The 17,012-nt window shown below is 45.1% G+C and overlaps 1 protein-coding gene across 3 annotated transcripts in view; it reads left to right on the top strand.

The window, feature by feature from the left end:
- MEIS1 (Meis homeobox 1) overlaps window positions 1-3,359 on the top strand; it is a 181,724-nt gene extending 178,365 nt beyond the window's left edge. For all 3 annotated transcript variants that reach the window (XM_069608156.1, XM_069608157.1, XM_069608155.1), the window contains one exon: window positions 1,858-3,359. In XM_069608156.1, the coding sequence (XP_069464257.1) occupies window positions 1,858-2,141 (284 nt within the window). In that variant the 3' untranslated portion in view covers window positions 2,142-3,359. The remainder of the gene's footprint in view (window positions 1-1,857) is intronic.
- Window positions 3,360-17,012: the final 13,653 nt, after the last annotated feature.

The following is a 17,012-nucleotide window of genomic DNA, read 5'->3' as shown; positions in this document are numbered from 1 at the left end:
TGTGTCCTTCCAGTATAATGGGATTATGCGTGGCAAAGGGAAAAAGAAAGAACACAAAATGGAGGTGCTCGCAGCAGGCAGTGCAGCTTAGGCCATGCTAATTGACTATATACAAATTAAGTATGCCATCAGTTGCAGCGTGACAAATGGATTTGACTTATTTTGAATGCAAAAATAGAGATCATTATTGCAATCTTTATCTGTAGGCCTAGTGAAGTAAGCATAACAGAACTGCCCTAGATTCTCGCTTTCTCTTTTCCCTTTGTCTTACACAGAGAAAAGAATGTTAGGACTGTTCCTAAAAAGCAAACTGATTGGAAGACCACCTCCACCAGTGCATTTCATTTTAATCTTATTTAATTTGGTAGTATTTCTTTCATTTTTTGTAATCAATGAATGACAAGCTGCCACAGCGCTCGTTCGGTTGATGCAGTGGTCTCAGTTACGGGAGGCCCAAGGCGGGCCTCTTATTTGTGTTCTGTCGGTGTGAATGAAAACTGCGCTCTAACAATTAGCTGTGAAAACATTTCATGGAGCGAGGAATGCAACAGCCCCATTACCTCATCAGAGAATGCTGAGCTTTGGCAATTTCAATATTATTTCTTAGTTTCTGTATCACATTTAAATAATGTGTCGTACTCTTCATGACCAATTACATTGAATGGGTATTACACAAAATACTATCATCTTTTTTTGATTAAGGCGCTTTGGGTACAGTGTATTTTAGAAGCAATTTTCATTAGTTGCCAACTGTTCCTTTAGGCTAGATTAGGCAGCCGTTCGTTACCGGAGCCCTGAGACCCGGTTCCAAGGTGTTCGTGGCATTCACGGTGCACCGCTACTCAGAACTGAAGCCAATTGAGCCTACTTAGCCATAGCGTTATGCCTTTCACCCTGGATGATTATGGAGCTTATAGCTCTCAGAAACAATGCACTTGTCAGTTTCGATCAGCTCTGGTAACCCATGCAGAAGACACAGGCCCCGACAAAGCAGTTAGGTTATTGTTTTAAATCCTGCCTTTTCTCTTGTTGCCAGGGTCTTTGAAAGGTTTGCTGTGCTTTGTGTCGGATTTTTTTTCAGACATTAACTGCTCGCAGAAAGGGAATTGATTGATAACTGGTACTGACTTATTACACATATAACGCAGATTTACTTTAATAATACCCTACAATATTTTCAAACATTGTATCTTCTTTAGCCTTGTCTGATGCAATATATATATTAGAGAGAGGGTTTGTGAATACACAAGCACTGTTCACTGATTCAAATGTTAAAATAGCTGCTCCCAATCGGGTAAACCGGAGTCAGCATTTATGCGCGTGGTGAGCATTTGTTCATAACGTGACGGCCAATCATTTAATAACACACCTATGCAGTCTTCTGGGAACAGTTGAATATATCATGCAGAGCATTCTCTGGGTTTTTGCCTTTCAAGACACATATTAGTAGGATTTCAGCATGGCCAGTGAAAGGTGATACGTATAGTGTGTGGAACACTGCATGCTCCTTCCTCATTTATCTGTCGATACGGCTCAGCTCCTCGTTCACCCACAGAAGATACACGCTATAGAGCAGGTCACATTTATTTCACATTGACTTCATTGTCTTTTCCTCTTTGGTTTCTGCTATGATAATAGTTTAAGAAATATAAGCACCCGCTAGTGAGATGAAAATCAGGACCCACCAACTCATTTCACAAGCTATATTTTGTTTTCACGTTTGAGTATTGCCTTTGAGAAACTTTTCAAATCTCCAAGTCATCACTAACTAAGTGTACAAATTGTTTTAAAGATGTGTAAGCTACACTGTCTAATTACAATGCACACCTTGATTTTGAATTTATTTTTCCTCAACAGGACTGCAAAGTATGCCAGGGGATTACGTCTCGCAGGGTGGTCCAATGGGTATGTGTATGGGACAGCCAAGTTACACCCCACCACAGATGGGCCATCATCCTGCTCAGCTGCGTCATGGGCCACCAATGCATACCTACATTCCTGGACACCCTCACCACCCAGCAATGATGATGCATGGAGGACCACCCCACCCTGGAATGTCAATGTCTGCGACTAGCCCCGCAATGCTTAACACAGGAGACCCAACCATGGGCGGACAAGTCATGGATATCCATGCTCAGTAGCACACAGGAAATTATGTGGTCTACTGCTAGTGCAAATATGAAAAATAACTTTCTGCAATGGCTATGGAGATTCGTGCTCAGCATCTACTCTGGACCAAGAGGTAGTCCAATTTCTTCATAGGGACTTACAAAAGCAGGAAACACCAAATGGAAATTTGGGGACACACTAAATAACTATATAAGACATTAAGAGAACAAAGAGTGAAATATTGTAAATGATATTATACTGTTAACCATATTATGTTGTTTCTTATAGATTTTTTTAAAAAAAAATGTGAAATTTTTCCACACTATGTGTGTTGTTTCCATAGCTCTTCACTTCCTCCAGAAGCCTCTGTACTTAAAAAAGCCTTACCGTTATCCTGCAGATAACATAAAGGTCCTATTTGCAGGAGTTTTAGAGCATTCAAGTAACTACGTCAGGCAGAAGGATTGTTCTTCTTCCCTAGGATTTCAGCCATGCACTCTGTCTCCCCTTCGCTCTCCTCTCTTGCCTGGGGCTTGAATTTGCATGCCTAATTCATTTACTCGCCATATTTGAATTGGCCTGAACAGATGTAAATCGGGAAGGATGGAAAAAAAAAACGCCGTCGCCAACAATGATTTATCAGCTGTTGCAAGCAATGTCTTAAGAAAACCGGTAGGAGGAGGCATGGTAACCAAGAGGCAGCAAGCGTGCCTGGAGCCTCAATGTCCCATCAGCGGATCAAGGTTTCCCATGCGGTAGCATCAACCGTACGCATCACTTCCTGTGTTACGCAGATGAAAACATGAACTGAAGAAGATTTTATTTTTAATATGTGGACTTTATTTCGAAGCAAAGCATCAGTCATGTGTGCATTTTTCCACAGTCCACCATGGAGCATTATGTATACATTGTAAATAAATTTTGTGCAAAAAGGACTGGAAAAAATGAACTGTATCATTGCAATTCTTTTGTAAAAGTAGCAGTTTGGTATGAGTTGGCATGCGTACAGGTTTACTAAGTGGGATAAGCTAATTATACTTTTTTTGTGGTTAAAAGAAATGCTTGTTGATAGCTTTTTTTTCTATCAAGAAAACAAGGAGCTAATCATGATTAGTAATTATTGCACACCGAGTCTTAGGGTTTCTTATGGAAGCGGTTTGGATTGTATAAATAACTCGAAGCCCAGTTGTTGTAGTTTGAGTGCAGTAATGAAATCTGAATCGAAAATAAAAACAAATTATTTTTTGTCATTCCGAGTAAACTGCTTTTAAAAAAAATGCACGTGTGCACTTTCCCACAATTTCCTAGTGACATCGTTAAGGGATCAGAAAATAAAAAATACAAAAACATAATTTTTTTTAGGCAAGAACAGCTTTTCAAAATCCGAACATGTCAACTATTTCCTAAAGAAGTGTCCTAGATTTATTTGGAAGTATGCCTGCAAAATTTCAATAGAGACAACACTTTTCACTATTGGTTATTTATACCGGAATATTTGGAACTATGAAAAACAGAACGAATCAATTGCGTGTTCAATTTTCAGCCCATAACTAAACGTTTACTTTTGAAATAACCACTGATTATGTATTCACATCGCCTGTGGCCTTATGCCCTCTCTATTTGATAATGAGGAATTTACATAGAGCTGTTGATCGAGGCCTTCATGTCTTTTATTGAAATTTGTTTAGAGGTAAATAAGATGCTCACCTCAGATAAAGAAGAATCCTATTTTTGCCTCTCTTACAAAGCCATGACAGCTCGTGCTCTGCTTTGGGATGCAATGAAAGAATCCATACAAGAGGAGCGGTTACTGGCGAAGGGCTGTCACCATCAGATAACATTATTTTCTAGTAGGTTGTTTTCAGTAGGTTGAGATTTCCCAATGGCAGCTAAGGTGGTGTTCACAAGTAACTCTGCACATGGGGCATGGCTCTTACAAGGGGTCAATAGAGCAAAGGGGCACATGTGAACTTGGATCTGAACTGGACAGTCAGTCAATAAACGGGCTTCTTCACCAGAGTGATCTCCGTGAGTTCCACCGGTGACTATTTTAGTAACATCGATCAGTAATCCCAGAAGCCCAGACTGAGGCTCTGAATCATGGCGTCGTACACAGACTCAGAACAAGTCATACTGTATAAGTTCACAGTGAACAGGGTATTATTGGCAGAAGAGCATGTTAGAGTATATTGAGAAAGTAAAAGGTAGACAAGGAAGCTAATAAAACAGGCAACCACCACTTTGGTAAAATGCCATGAATGGTTTGTGCCTTTAAATACACGTTTACTCCAGCCCTTCGTGTTCTCATCTGAATTTTATTTATGTAACATACACATTTGGATTTGTAACTTTGCGTTTCGTGTGTACCGGAGATATATTTTTTCTCATTCGACTTTTCTAGGGTTTGCGCATTGCTCTAAGAGCGCTGGCTGTTTGCACTCAAAAAATGAGTGCCTACTGGTGGGAAAGACAAACACACTTGAACTGTGTTCTTGTTTCTGCAATAAATGTGCTTGCAATCCACACTGTTGGCTCCTCAGCCCAGGCATCCTGGCCTGATACTGGATTATCCTGGAGCCAGAGCCTAATGCAACTAACGATGCCAGCTTTCTTCGCCTTAAATACGTTGACACATTTTAAGAGCTTTTTTATTTATTCTGACCTGCTAACCATCCATCTTTGTTAACGATTCTATGGCTACACTGGACTTTTTTTTAATGCTTTTACAAACATAAATATTACAGGTTGGCACAAGCGCATGATGTCGAAGTCTGCAATACCACAAAAAGGTCCTGTAACTCCTTAGCGGCCATTCAGCCATCTATGTATTAAGTAAAACTTTCCAATGCATAGGAACCATTGTTGGGGTGGCCACGTGTAGCAGTCGTAAGAAGGGAATTGATCAAAAAAGTCAAGTTTCATTAACATCTAATGTTCATTTTATACAGTAGGAGGGGTGCCATGATTGCGAAGAGGGAGGCGTAGGAATGTTAATGGGGGAATTCAAGTCTTCTTTATAGAGGAGGCAAACATGGGAAAGGGTGAAGGTAAACTGTGGAAGAGTGGAACCGTGACAAATTGACTTCTGCTCTACAGGAGTACAAGGATGAGTAGAGGCTAACACACCCACTTAACCCTCACACTTCTACAAACCAAGAGCCAACATGAAGATAAAAGTAAAACAGGCACAATTGCGAGATATACCTCCTTTGCCTTTTGTGGTAACATGGGCCGCGAGAAGGCTATACTCTTAAGAGGGGTGTGAATGAGGTTCAGTAGCAACCCAAACAGCAAAGTATTACAATCCAAAATATAGGAATGTCCAAGCAAGGTTCTACACAAATATATACTTTAATTCGACACACCATGTGAAATACTAACTACCTAAAAACACTGTAAAAACCCACCCCTGCAGAAGAAACACAGAATATGCACAGATAGAATAGATGCAGCACTCTGGATGATGAATCGGGGGTGGAAGGCAAGCAAAAGAAACAATGTTCTGGAAAAGGGATATGTATTTGTGAGCAAAATGGATTCAAAGTGACATAACTAGTCTCTAGGGCCCAAAAATGGACCAAGCGTGCAGTTAGAAGTCAATAGTAACATTTTTGCAGTTCTTGCTGGTTCGGCAGCACCAAACCAGACTTCTTGGCGCTGTGCAAAGATAAGGAGCGAGCAAAAGGCAGCAACGGAGGGTCCTGCTGGTTCAAATGTTCTAAACAGTTCTTGAAATATGCTCCACGCTGTTCAATGGTGAAAAGCACTAGGATTCCAGCTGTCTTGGCTCTCAGGGCACTGTGAGTCCCAATGCAGGAGCACAGAAGAAAGATGAGTCATTTCCCCGTGCTCCCAAACACGAGCGAGGCTAGCACACACCTGCATGGGTCCACCAACAGGGTGAGGTCCTGAGTACCACTGTGGCTGGCAGAAAAGCAGTCTTGCTCCAGCAGCAGGCCACTGCAGGGACTCAGGGACAAGTTTGGTCCTTATTCTCGGGGTCCCGAACACAGGAGGCTGGCACACAACTGCAGAGCCCCTCTTACAAAGTGAGGTCCTGGGTACCGCTGTGGCTTGCAGAGCGGCAGGTCCTGTTCCTGCAACAGACCACCCTGATTGGTCCCCGGGGATGGTTGGGGGACAGAGCTGGTCTCTGCCTTGGAACACCTGCTTCCACCTCACAACTGGAGGACTTTAGAGAGGGCTGTGCTCTCAGCAAGGTCCAACAAAATATTCAGGATGATTCCAGGAAGTGATGGGAGACCCCTTCTTCTATAGGCAAAAGTCCCCAGGCGATTAGACTAAAGCTCGCCTGCTTTAGGGGTCCAATCCATACCCTTGAAATGAGTGGACATTGCCCTTCTGATGTCACACCCAAAGTGCCTGACTCCAGAGGAAGTGGAGGGGACAAGAAAGAGAAAGAGGGGCAGAGAGTATCAAGATGGCAGAAGACTCCAAAAACTGTGCAGATCCTCTGGCTCCTCCCAACTCCACCCCTTCCCTCTCAAAAGGATCACAGGCCTTTTGAAATGCGGCACCCTGGTGAGGCCTGGCTCACTGTGAATGGGTGTGCCTCTTGGTTTATGTTCTAAGCCAGCATCATGTAGAGTGGCTGTCCTGGGGGAAAGGCGGTTACCTGTCTTTTACAAAGCAACAAAGAGAAGCAATCTCCCAAGGCTAGCCCTGTCTGTGGACAGGGGCGGGCCTTGTCTGGGAGGAATACATATAATCCTTCCACAGCTGAACTTGGCATCAGGGCTGTGACATGTGAGAAATCAATTTAATGTGGCTGGGATATATCTGAAAGATGCTGCCCACCATACCCTAACTGAAGTATGGCTTATATGTACAGTTTTGTGTGCTTCCGGGGCAACATCTTCAGAGATATGTAGTTTTTGCAACATGGTGCACATTTTAAATGCAGCCCCTGGACTGCAGAGACTTGGGTGTCACTGCAACTGTCTCTGAACTTGCTATGTGCCACTAGTAGAGTAGGCACTGCGAGTCAGGATACTGATGCAATAAGGCAGAAGTATGCACTATCTGATTAGCAGATTTCCCTTTCAGAGATGGGTTTACCCACATCATGTTATCATGTAATAAAAATCAAAAAAGCCAGGGCTTTCCCACCCACCCTTTCCCAATGACAATTCATCACAGAAGCATTTAGGAAGAAGATTGATAGAGACTCTTGAGCAACATGGTTTGTCCCCCCCCCCCGGTCCCAATATTTTGTGAATGGTGAACATCTTGAGGTCACTTCAGGCAAAGGCCACTGAGACCATCATCCTGAGCATGTCAGTCTGGCCAGATGTGAGGAAGCAACTAGTCTGGTAAGGCCATTAAGACTGATTTTGATGCACTGTGGGCTCTGCAAGGGAAGGCACAACAAGAGGATGAGTGCTTTAAGGACACTAATGCATTATGCTGATTGCTCAGTGGAGGGAGAGAAAATGTATTTATTTATTTTAATTCTTGATAATGCGCCAGATAGCCCAAAGGCCTCTAGGCGCACATGAATAACAAACAGTAAACAGGAGACAGAAGAGCAGCGTCAGATACAATGAAAACTAGATGGAAGATGCATTGAAGAGGAAAGTTTTCAACTTCTTTTTGAAGTCAGCAAGAGACGTGGTCATTCTCAAATCCAGCGGGATGGTGTTCCAGGTGGCAGTGAGGGCAATTAATTCTAACCAACTGAGTCTCTCTGCACTGCTTTAACCCATAACAGTGTCTATATCTGTCCACACTCCTAGATGATACTAAATGCCAGCAGGGCATTAGGAGCATGTACATTCATGCAGGATACCACATCCATAACACATACCTACCACAGCAACCACTATTTCTGTGATACCGCAGGAAAATTATTTGGTAAATATCTTTTCTATCCCCCCTCTTCAAACTATCTGGTGAATCCCTCAGATAGACCATTAGCAACCACAGAATCCATTTCCCCAATATGCAGATGACAAACAAATATATTTTCAAATACCCTACCACTCACAACTTCACATCCTGAATAGCTATCCCTCCAATAGCAACACTTGGATGGGCACCCACTTCATACTCAACCCATCGAGAACAGAATACCTCCTCAACTCCCCCAGGCACAAACCCAACCTCACCCCATGGACCACAACACGTGTCAGAGAGAACCCCCACATATCCCTCTCCACACCTATCAACTCCATAGGCTCCACAATTGAGCACCACCTATCTTTCACCTGTCACATAGCGGCTGCCACCAAAAAATGCAACCTACAACTACCTTTTGCACTGCAGTCTATGAAGTAGTTGTAGCCAAGATGGACTACGGAAATGCAATCTTCTCGGGACTCCCCAACAACACTGTCACCCCATGAAACATGAAGCACAGCTCACCCTGTACCTACCCAACCACTCACACATCACCCAGTTCTCTATCAGCTCCACTTACTCTCCATACCCCAGATAATTTCTTTCAAATAAATGTGCATTGTACGCAAATCCTTTCACCTTAGAACACCACCCAACCTTCACAACTAACTGGAACACATTACCACACAAACACCAGGCAAGACAACCAAAATTTCATAAGCATTTCACCCTGCAAACTAACCTGGACACAAAAACAAACATTCAACTCTTGGGCACCCAGAACCTGAAATTCCCTTAATACTCCACAATCCTACTACACCCTCCATCATCACTTTCTGAAAAAGCCTCAAAATACACTTCTTTTCCCACACCTAATCCAGCCATACCCCGATTATCCCGATTGTCCTATTCTGCCCTGAAATATTGTAATTTCATTTTTGCCTCCTTCCTTCTGAACATTTCTAATGTGCTCTGAGATCCTCTGGGTAAGGCTAGCACTGGACAAACATTCAAAAAAATCAATAAAAATAAGGACCAACAGGAGAGGAGGAGGGAGCCTGATCAGAGGAGGTGACATCAACATCATAACAGGAGGTGGTAATATCAGAAGAGAAGAAGGTGGTGGCAGTGACAAGAGTGGCAGAGGTGGTAGATGAAAAGTAGAAGATGGGGTTGGATGTGGTGAGACTGGAGGGTTAGGGTATGGTGTTTAAGGAGGTGGTCAGACCGGAGCAGGAGGCAGGTAGTGGTAGTAACAGGAGTTGTGGAGTTTGTAGAATATAAGGGGAAGGTGATTAAGGAGGGTATAAAGATCAAGAGAGAAGATGGAGAAAGCAGGCACATCTAAAGATGGCAGGGAGTTGGTATTGGTGACAAAAGCAACCCAAGAATGCAGGGATGAAGACGGTCAAGGAGAACAGTCCAAGGAGGTAGAGAAGATGTGGCGGTGATGGAACAGCCAACGGTGGAAGAGTTGATGTGGTTACAAGAAGATCAGTGAAAGTGGCATTGAGGAGATGGCCACTAGGAGAGTATCACAGTGTGGTGGTAGAGAGGCAGTAGTGTTCAGAAGACACACACAAGATTGTAAAGAAGAAGTGCAAGTGAGAATAAGAGGCCAAGGAGGCAGAGAAGAGGTGGCGGCAGGAAAGGCATTATCAAGTGTAGAAGAGAAACTAGTAGGGGGCAAGAATAGGCAAGGTGAATTGGAGCGAGGAGTATCAAAAGTCAAGAGAAATAATATTACAGTGGAGTAGACCTTGAGCTAGAAGAGCAGCCATTTAGTGATCAAAGGTGGAGGAGAAAGAAAAAGAGATTTAGATGGGAGAGTCAGGGAGTGAGGAGGCGCTCAGCAAGTAGCTCTTCACATACTGCAGGATGGTTCTTGGTCAGTGCAGGCCATAGGTAGTACAAGGGAGTGGGAGGATGCTCCATACATGGCTAATATGTTTAGCATTCCTCACAGATGGCCAGGGTGGGAACAAGAGGCCCTGTCAAAGTGATAGTGAGTAATCCTTCTGCCCCTCTTCTGGCTAACCCCTATGTCATCATCAAAGAGACGTGTAGATCAGTGAAGGACATCACAGACTCGGTTAGTCATGGGGTATTGGACCCTGAAAATCCCAAATCTAGCCTCTCTCTAATGGAATGGGAATGATTCATCTCACTTTTGAGAGCACAACATCAAAGAGATGTGATACATCACCTTTGGAATGTTTTGGAACTAACATAGTGGCAACCCAACGAAATGGAGGAATTGTTGCTAAAGATGCTGTATGGACTAACCACTCAGACTGAGAGAAAGATGCACTGGTAGAAGGACATTGTTTTATTGTTTTATGTTGAGCGTGTCCACCACATAATCCTAATTAAAGTATTGAATTTAGCAAGTTAGATCTTGATGTGCTTCATGATCCTGGGTGTTTGTTAGTTGATACACCAACACATTTAGTTTGTCATCAAGTTTGCCACTTAAGTTTACATATGTCTGAGATCATCTTCTATATATTTATATATATTTGTGAAGGTTTGTATGTTCCGGGTTGGTTCCTGGTCGGTTCCAGCCCTATAACAGTTAGATGGGCAGGAAATTTGGCCCACGGTTGGCATACCAGTCTGGGTGTACTGGCGATAGTGAAATTTGCCCAAGCCCACCTATTTGCCCTGCACAGGGTGGGCCCGGCCCTGTGCCATCAGAATAGGCGATTTCGGGAGATTGACGATTTTGCGATTGTTGGCTGCAGCCCACAACAGTTGGTGGGCTGACATTTTTACCCAATTCAGCATACCGGTCTCGGGTGTACTGGTGATGGTTAAATCTGACCAACCCCACCCATTCACCCTGCACAGGGTGGGGCCCAGCTCTGTGCTATCAGTTTAGGTGATTTTGGGAGATTGCTGATTTTGCAACATTTCCAAAAATAGGAAGTGAGGACACCAGGTCGGCATACCAGCCTGGGGTGTACTGCCGATAGTGAAATTTGACCAACCACACACATTCGCCCTCCACAGGGGTGGTACGGGATCCATCCCTGTGCTATCAGCATAGGCTATAACAGGCTCCCACGTGCATGTCAGCTACAGACCCATGCAATGCCAGGTGGTACCACTAATTCATTATAGACAGTACAGTCACAGTTGAACACTGAACGAAATAGTCAGTGCATGCCCAATGCAGTGAATGAGGCATTACTATATGGTTAGATGTATTTAAGGGTATACATGGGAAAATAATTAAAATGTTTATGTGACATATTTATGTAGCATAGTTTTTGTTTTGCACAATGAGTCCTAACTTAAAGCAGAGTATGTCCTGTATCCAGAACCAATACAGGGCACATCTTTGGTGATAAAATCATACTTTCTAATTCCCCCAAATTATGCTCAATTTAGAAATTTGGAGGAGGGTGATCATAATGATGTTGAAAAAGAATGAGCGAGAGAGATGGAACCCCACACTTGAAAATAGGATCTTCCTGTTGCCCAACTTAATAGCCAAATATAATTCATCCAGAAATTATCCGAACTAAGTAAGGCTGTCTTAAGTAATTGTGATGAAGTGTTATCCCTGTGAAAGAAGGTTAAAATCAGTGGATTCAATTGGCACTGAGAGATACAGGAGAACCAGAAGGCCACATCAGATGGCATAAATATGATGTCCCATAGCTTGAGCCATACTGTACCTGTTTTGTTCCTAGGGGTCATGCCTGATAGAATAGAGTGGAATATCTGGAAGATGTAAAGAAGCGCCTGGGGGTGTTTTGCTACTATGGTTTCAAGAAGTTTGTCCAGTGTTAGGAGAGAAGTAACAGGTCTGAAATTGAATAAAGTAGAGGATTATAGTGAGGGCATCCTCAATAGAGGCTTTGTCAACCCCCTTTAAAGTGATGAAACAACCCTTCCTGAAGTAAGCATATCATCAATTAATAGGTAGACATTTTCTGCAAATGACTAAGACATATGCGGGAAGAATGTTGTGGGGTGATTGAGTTGGCTTGGTTTTCTTTAAGAAGGGAACATTGTAGCCTTTATAGTGGACATGTGAAAGTATGGGATATTTAGGTCTGACTGAGGAGTAAGGAGCTACATTTATGTTTAATTTCTGAAAGGAACTGGATAGGTTTTGTACTGGGTTTCTGCATGGTAAGAAGGTATAATGAATCCCCATAGGCGAAATAAGTTTAGTAATGCAGGCAAACGATTGTCAAGACATGTCCTTGGAGGACTCAGTGTATTGTTGCCAAAAGATTTGTTTAGCACACCAATTGCAAAGTGGGAAACCTCAAGCTTTACCTCTGCAAAATAAATGAAATTTGAAACATGTGTTGTTTTACTGTTATTAACCATTCTGGAAGAGTCAATGGCTGTTTTAATACTGACTGCAGTTCCTAAAAGTATCGGTATCATGCAGATCCTTAATATTGTGTCCTGCCCTGTAACCAGCAGCTGGATGTCAATATGAGCATAAGGACTAGTGTGGTTTCCTCTCATGCCAGGCCTATCAGTGTTAGCTCATGCAATTTCAGAGGGTTAATCTGAAGCCTCTGGATATTTTGTCTTTTGCCAGTGCATTCTTCAATTGTCAATTGCTATTATTAGGATTTTGATTGTTAGGGATATTTATGCAGCAACCATCGATACAAGGAATCCTTTCCATCCTGCGAGAAAGCTGAAGGTATATCACCCGCTAGTCCCTGGGGATCTGTCATCCAGCTGGCCAGGACACAGCCATTGCTTTTGGATCCAGTTCCTAAGGGTAGACTAGTGCGGGAGTATCACCTGGATGGGGGGTCTTCGGGGAGTCGGACAGCAGATGGCGAGATGCAGTATCCCCTTCCCTTTCTCACGGATAACTCATTGGGAGGGAAAACTGACTAACAGCTGAGCCGTATACGTGACATATCCCACTAGAATGGTGAGGAAGTGTCAGGCAGTTACCGAGTATTACACATACCTGACTTCCATCACACTTCCCTACATGGATAAAAGGCAGCGTATATAAGCACACTCTGAGCAAGGCAAAGCTCACAAGGAAGCAGTCGTTACAAGATGCCAGTTTAATACAAGGCAGAAGACGGCGAGACCGAAGAGGGTTGCAAGGAGGGAAGTTCCCTTGACCTTTTCACTGACAGACCGGATCGTTCATGAGCCTTTGAGAATAGGAAACGTAAGACCTGTAATTAAAGCTGAAGAATCCTGCATTGTGTGTCAGAGGTACCTGCGGCTCTCCCGCATCGATAGTCAAGGCGGGGAAAGGTGTTTGCTGCTGTGGTACTGCCCTTGGCACCTAAAACAAAGCAGTATCAGTGAAGTTAGCAAAGCCGGTGAGTTGGAGAGACTGATACCAAACGAGTCTGTGTCGAAAACCATGTTGCAAGTGGCAACATTGTATAAAGAGAAGTGAAGAGAACAGCGAATGAAGCATATGTGTCAAACATTGCAAATGTAATTAATACAGCAGATGAATGACTGAACTTTGAAGCTAAGATATGATACCATAGACAGAGTGGTCCAGCATCACGTGGGTGCCCATTCGAAAGTCTCTGCTAAGTATCCAACTGAAAGGTGAAAAAAACAAAGAAAAGGAATTGTGAAATCAAAGTGGTCCTGCAACCGGTCAAGCCAAACCCTGTGCACATTCGGAAGTCTTCGATACTTGATGTAAAATTGACATTGGTCCAAGCCTGGCTGAGGGAGACTAATTGTGTTAAATGGATCTGAGCCCGGCTGAGGAGGATCTGGGGTGAACCGGGAGACACCCAAAAAAGGAATATCCTACAGCCATTGTATACAAGTGATCTGAGCCCGGATGAGGAGGATTCGGGATGAATTGTGAATCACCTAAAGTGAATACTTTTGAGAATCTAAAGAGGAAAGGAACTTGTTGTTTATTTGGTTACATCAGGCCCTCAGGGTGAAGAGACTTTGAGAGCAAGGAGACTTGTGCGTCGAAGGCACTGATGTTATTTGGGCTCATTACACGTTGTGCGGTAAAAGTCAACATTTACCGGCATGGCGCTATTAGCGTGTCCGCCTTGGCAAGAGAGCGCTAATGGCGTACCATTACGAGTACGCGGACACGAGCATAGCGCCATGCCGGTAATGACTCTACCGCCATGCCACTAAAGACCCCAAAAAGTCCCTTACCGGCTTCGACGAAAGTGCTGATAACACCTCCGCCCTCACACTACATGCAAATAGCGGTCACCGCTATTAGCGATTACCGCTATTAGCGGTGACCGTTAAATTGCGGAACTGGAAATGGCGTCATCGCACAGGAACGGGAAGGAGCACGGCGGCCATCTTTAAAAACACAATCCATTGCCATCCTCTGCATCCAGGACCTCTTTCCACAAGACTCCAACACAAAATCATCCCGGATAGCGTGAAGATGCCCAAGGCCGTCAAGAAAGGCGCTGATCGCCAGCGAAAAGAAAAATTCAGCGACGAGGAGCTGATCATGCTTACTGAGACACTTGCGGCAAATGCCAATGTAGTATTTACAAATGACATGCGGCGGGAGACCCTCGTCAAGAAAAAGGTAATCTGGGCAGAGGGTGCCCACAAAGTCAGTGCGTTGGGCACCACCACTCGCATTGTCAAGGACTGCCGAAAGCGGTGGGACGATCTATGGGTCCATGTACGAAACATTCTGGCTGTGAATCGCAAGCTGGCAATGGCCACAGGAGGTGGCGCTGATTCCCCTATAAAACTCCGGGAGTGGGAGGAGACCTGCGCCACCACAATTGGTCTGGAATCGATCAAGGATGTTGGAGACATGGAGCATGGTGTGCCCACTTCATCAGATGGAGGTGAGTGTATACATCAAACAATGCACAGTGAAGGATGATGGACCCCCAAATATGAGTCCATAATCAGGCCATCGATCCAGCCACAAACCTACATGCACGCATCACCACATACATGTGCAACACAGACCCATTCATGCATGACCCACCGGACATCCCCATTACCGGAATCAAAAATAAAGAGGCCCCAATGCATAGAGCGGCATGACGTAAACATTCCGCATAAGGCACGTAGAACCATAAACAATGATATTCCCTATTTTTGTCCCCTACAGGATCACAGACAGGCACTGATGAACCGGGCACTGTGACACCTGCTCCCCCAGCAAAAAAAAAGCCCAGGACACATGAGAGAGGGGACACTGCCACCACCTCAAGGGGAACCGGGAGGAGTGATCAGCAGCAGAGGGGCAAAGGCAGCAAGATCACCAGTTCTACACAGCCTGAGGCCACGGCTGCTGCAATTGTTCCACCCACGGCAGTGTACCCCATGACATTGGAAACCAGCACGGAGGGCCTACACTCTGCTGCCACCACTTCCACTGGTGAGGCAGCAGCCACCGCGCTGCTCCCGGACGTGGAGGAGGCAATTGACGTTCAGAATCAAAGCCAGACCCCCAGCCCACCACGGTCCATTGAGCCAAGCCCAAGGCCATTATCACAATCAGGTAGCCATGTAGAATCAGGCAACGAAACTGTGGAAGGGCGATGGAGCCCTCAGGTGTCCTCACCTGATGCCAGAGGCATGGACCAGGGTGCAGCAGCCACCCCAACAGCTGGACCCAGTCAACATGACCTTGCAACCATCAGCCAGAGGCAGGTTGAAATCACTGCACTGGTTGGCCAGCATGTGGCAGAGGCAGCCCGTCTGAGGGATTACCTTAGGTCGTATGCAAGCCAGACAAGGGAGGGCATGGAGGCCTGCACAAACAGGATTTGTGAGGAAATGGCCCAATTTAGGCAGGCCCTCACACGTATTGCGGACGCCATGGAGTGGGCCCCTCCTCTGCGAGTTCCCGTTAAACAAGCCCCCGGTGCCGCTCTCTGCGCACCATGAGGCGCACGCCATCCCAACCACCCAATGGCGGAGGAGGCCATGATAATTAGGGCCAGCAAGAACTTGCTGGCACATGTGGAGCAGGACACCTACACACTATAAGCCTCACATCGGGGTGTCATGGGGGGACGGGGGAAAGGGTGTTTTTGGGAGTGTTGTGGGGGGAGGGAGGAAAGGGTGTTTTTGGGAGTGTTGTGGGAGGGGGGGGAAATGGTGTTTTTGGGAGTGTTGTGGGGGATGGGGAAAGGGTGTTTTTGGGAGTGTTGTGGGGGGAGGGGGGAAAGGGTGTTTTTGTGAGTGTTGTGGGGGGAGGGGGAAAAAGGGTGTTTGCACAGTTGGGGCCATGCCCTTTTTGTTCACATTTTGATCACAATACATTGTTGAAAAGTTGAAACACAGGCTTGGTCTTCATCATTGTGTATGTGTACTTTATTGGGGACAGCGTCCTTTGTGGGCCTCACCACATACATCAGGGCAACAATACCCATCTCCATCCATAATAGCTCTCCCTTGTATCTCATAACATTTGATACATCAGATGCTGACGCACATCGTGTCCCTCCTGGCCATCACCTCTTGCATGTCCTGGCGGACCATTTCACCCATCCTCATCCCCATCAACATCATCCTCATCTGGTGGTTGCATGTCAATTTCAGGTGGCATAGGCACATTCCGTCTGATGCACATTTTGTGCTGCATTACACATGCCCTGGTTATCTTCGGCACTTTGTCATGGCTGTACAGGAGAGCCTCAACCGACCCGCTTAGGCACCAGAGCTGTGTCTTCGAAAGGCCAAATGCCTGCTCTATCACGACGCGGGAACGGGTATGTGCACGATTGTAGTCCTCTTCCTGCCGGTTCTGTGGGTTCTGTACAGGGGTTAGGAGCCACCTCTTCAGGGGATAGCCGGCGTCGCCTGTATGGGGTGAAGAATGGGTACCTGTTACCGTTCACCTCAGGTGCGGCCTGTACATGTCACACAAATCGACTTTGCATTGTGATTCAAAATCACAACTACCAGCATGCATGTAGACGGTCTGCGTGACTGCAATGTGCAAAGGTGAGCTTGACCCTGCAAGTGGACATGCCCGAATCATGCCTCCAACAGCAAATGACATTTCCTGGGTTTGGCCAGGTCTTAGGTGTCCCTGGGCCCAGGAAAATTTGGTACCACAC

The sequence above is a fragment of the Ambystoma mexicanum genome, chromosome 4q (assembly GCF_040938575.1).
Source record: "Ambystoma mexicanum isolate Mex_15411 chromosome 4q, UKY_AmexF1_1, whole genome shotgun sequence".
Taxonomy (NCBI): domain Eukaryota; kingdom Metazoa; phylum Chordata; class Amphibia; order Caudata; family Ambystomatidae; genus Ambystoma; species Ambystoma mexicanum.
This window is presented reverse-complemented; position numbering and strand designations above follow the sequence as displayed.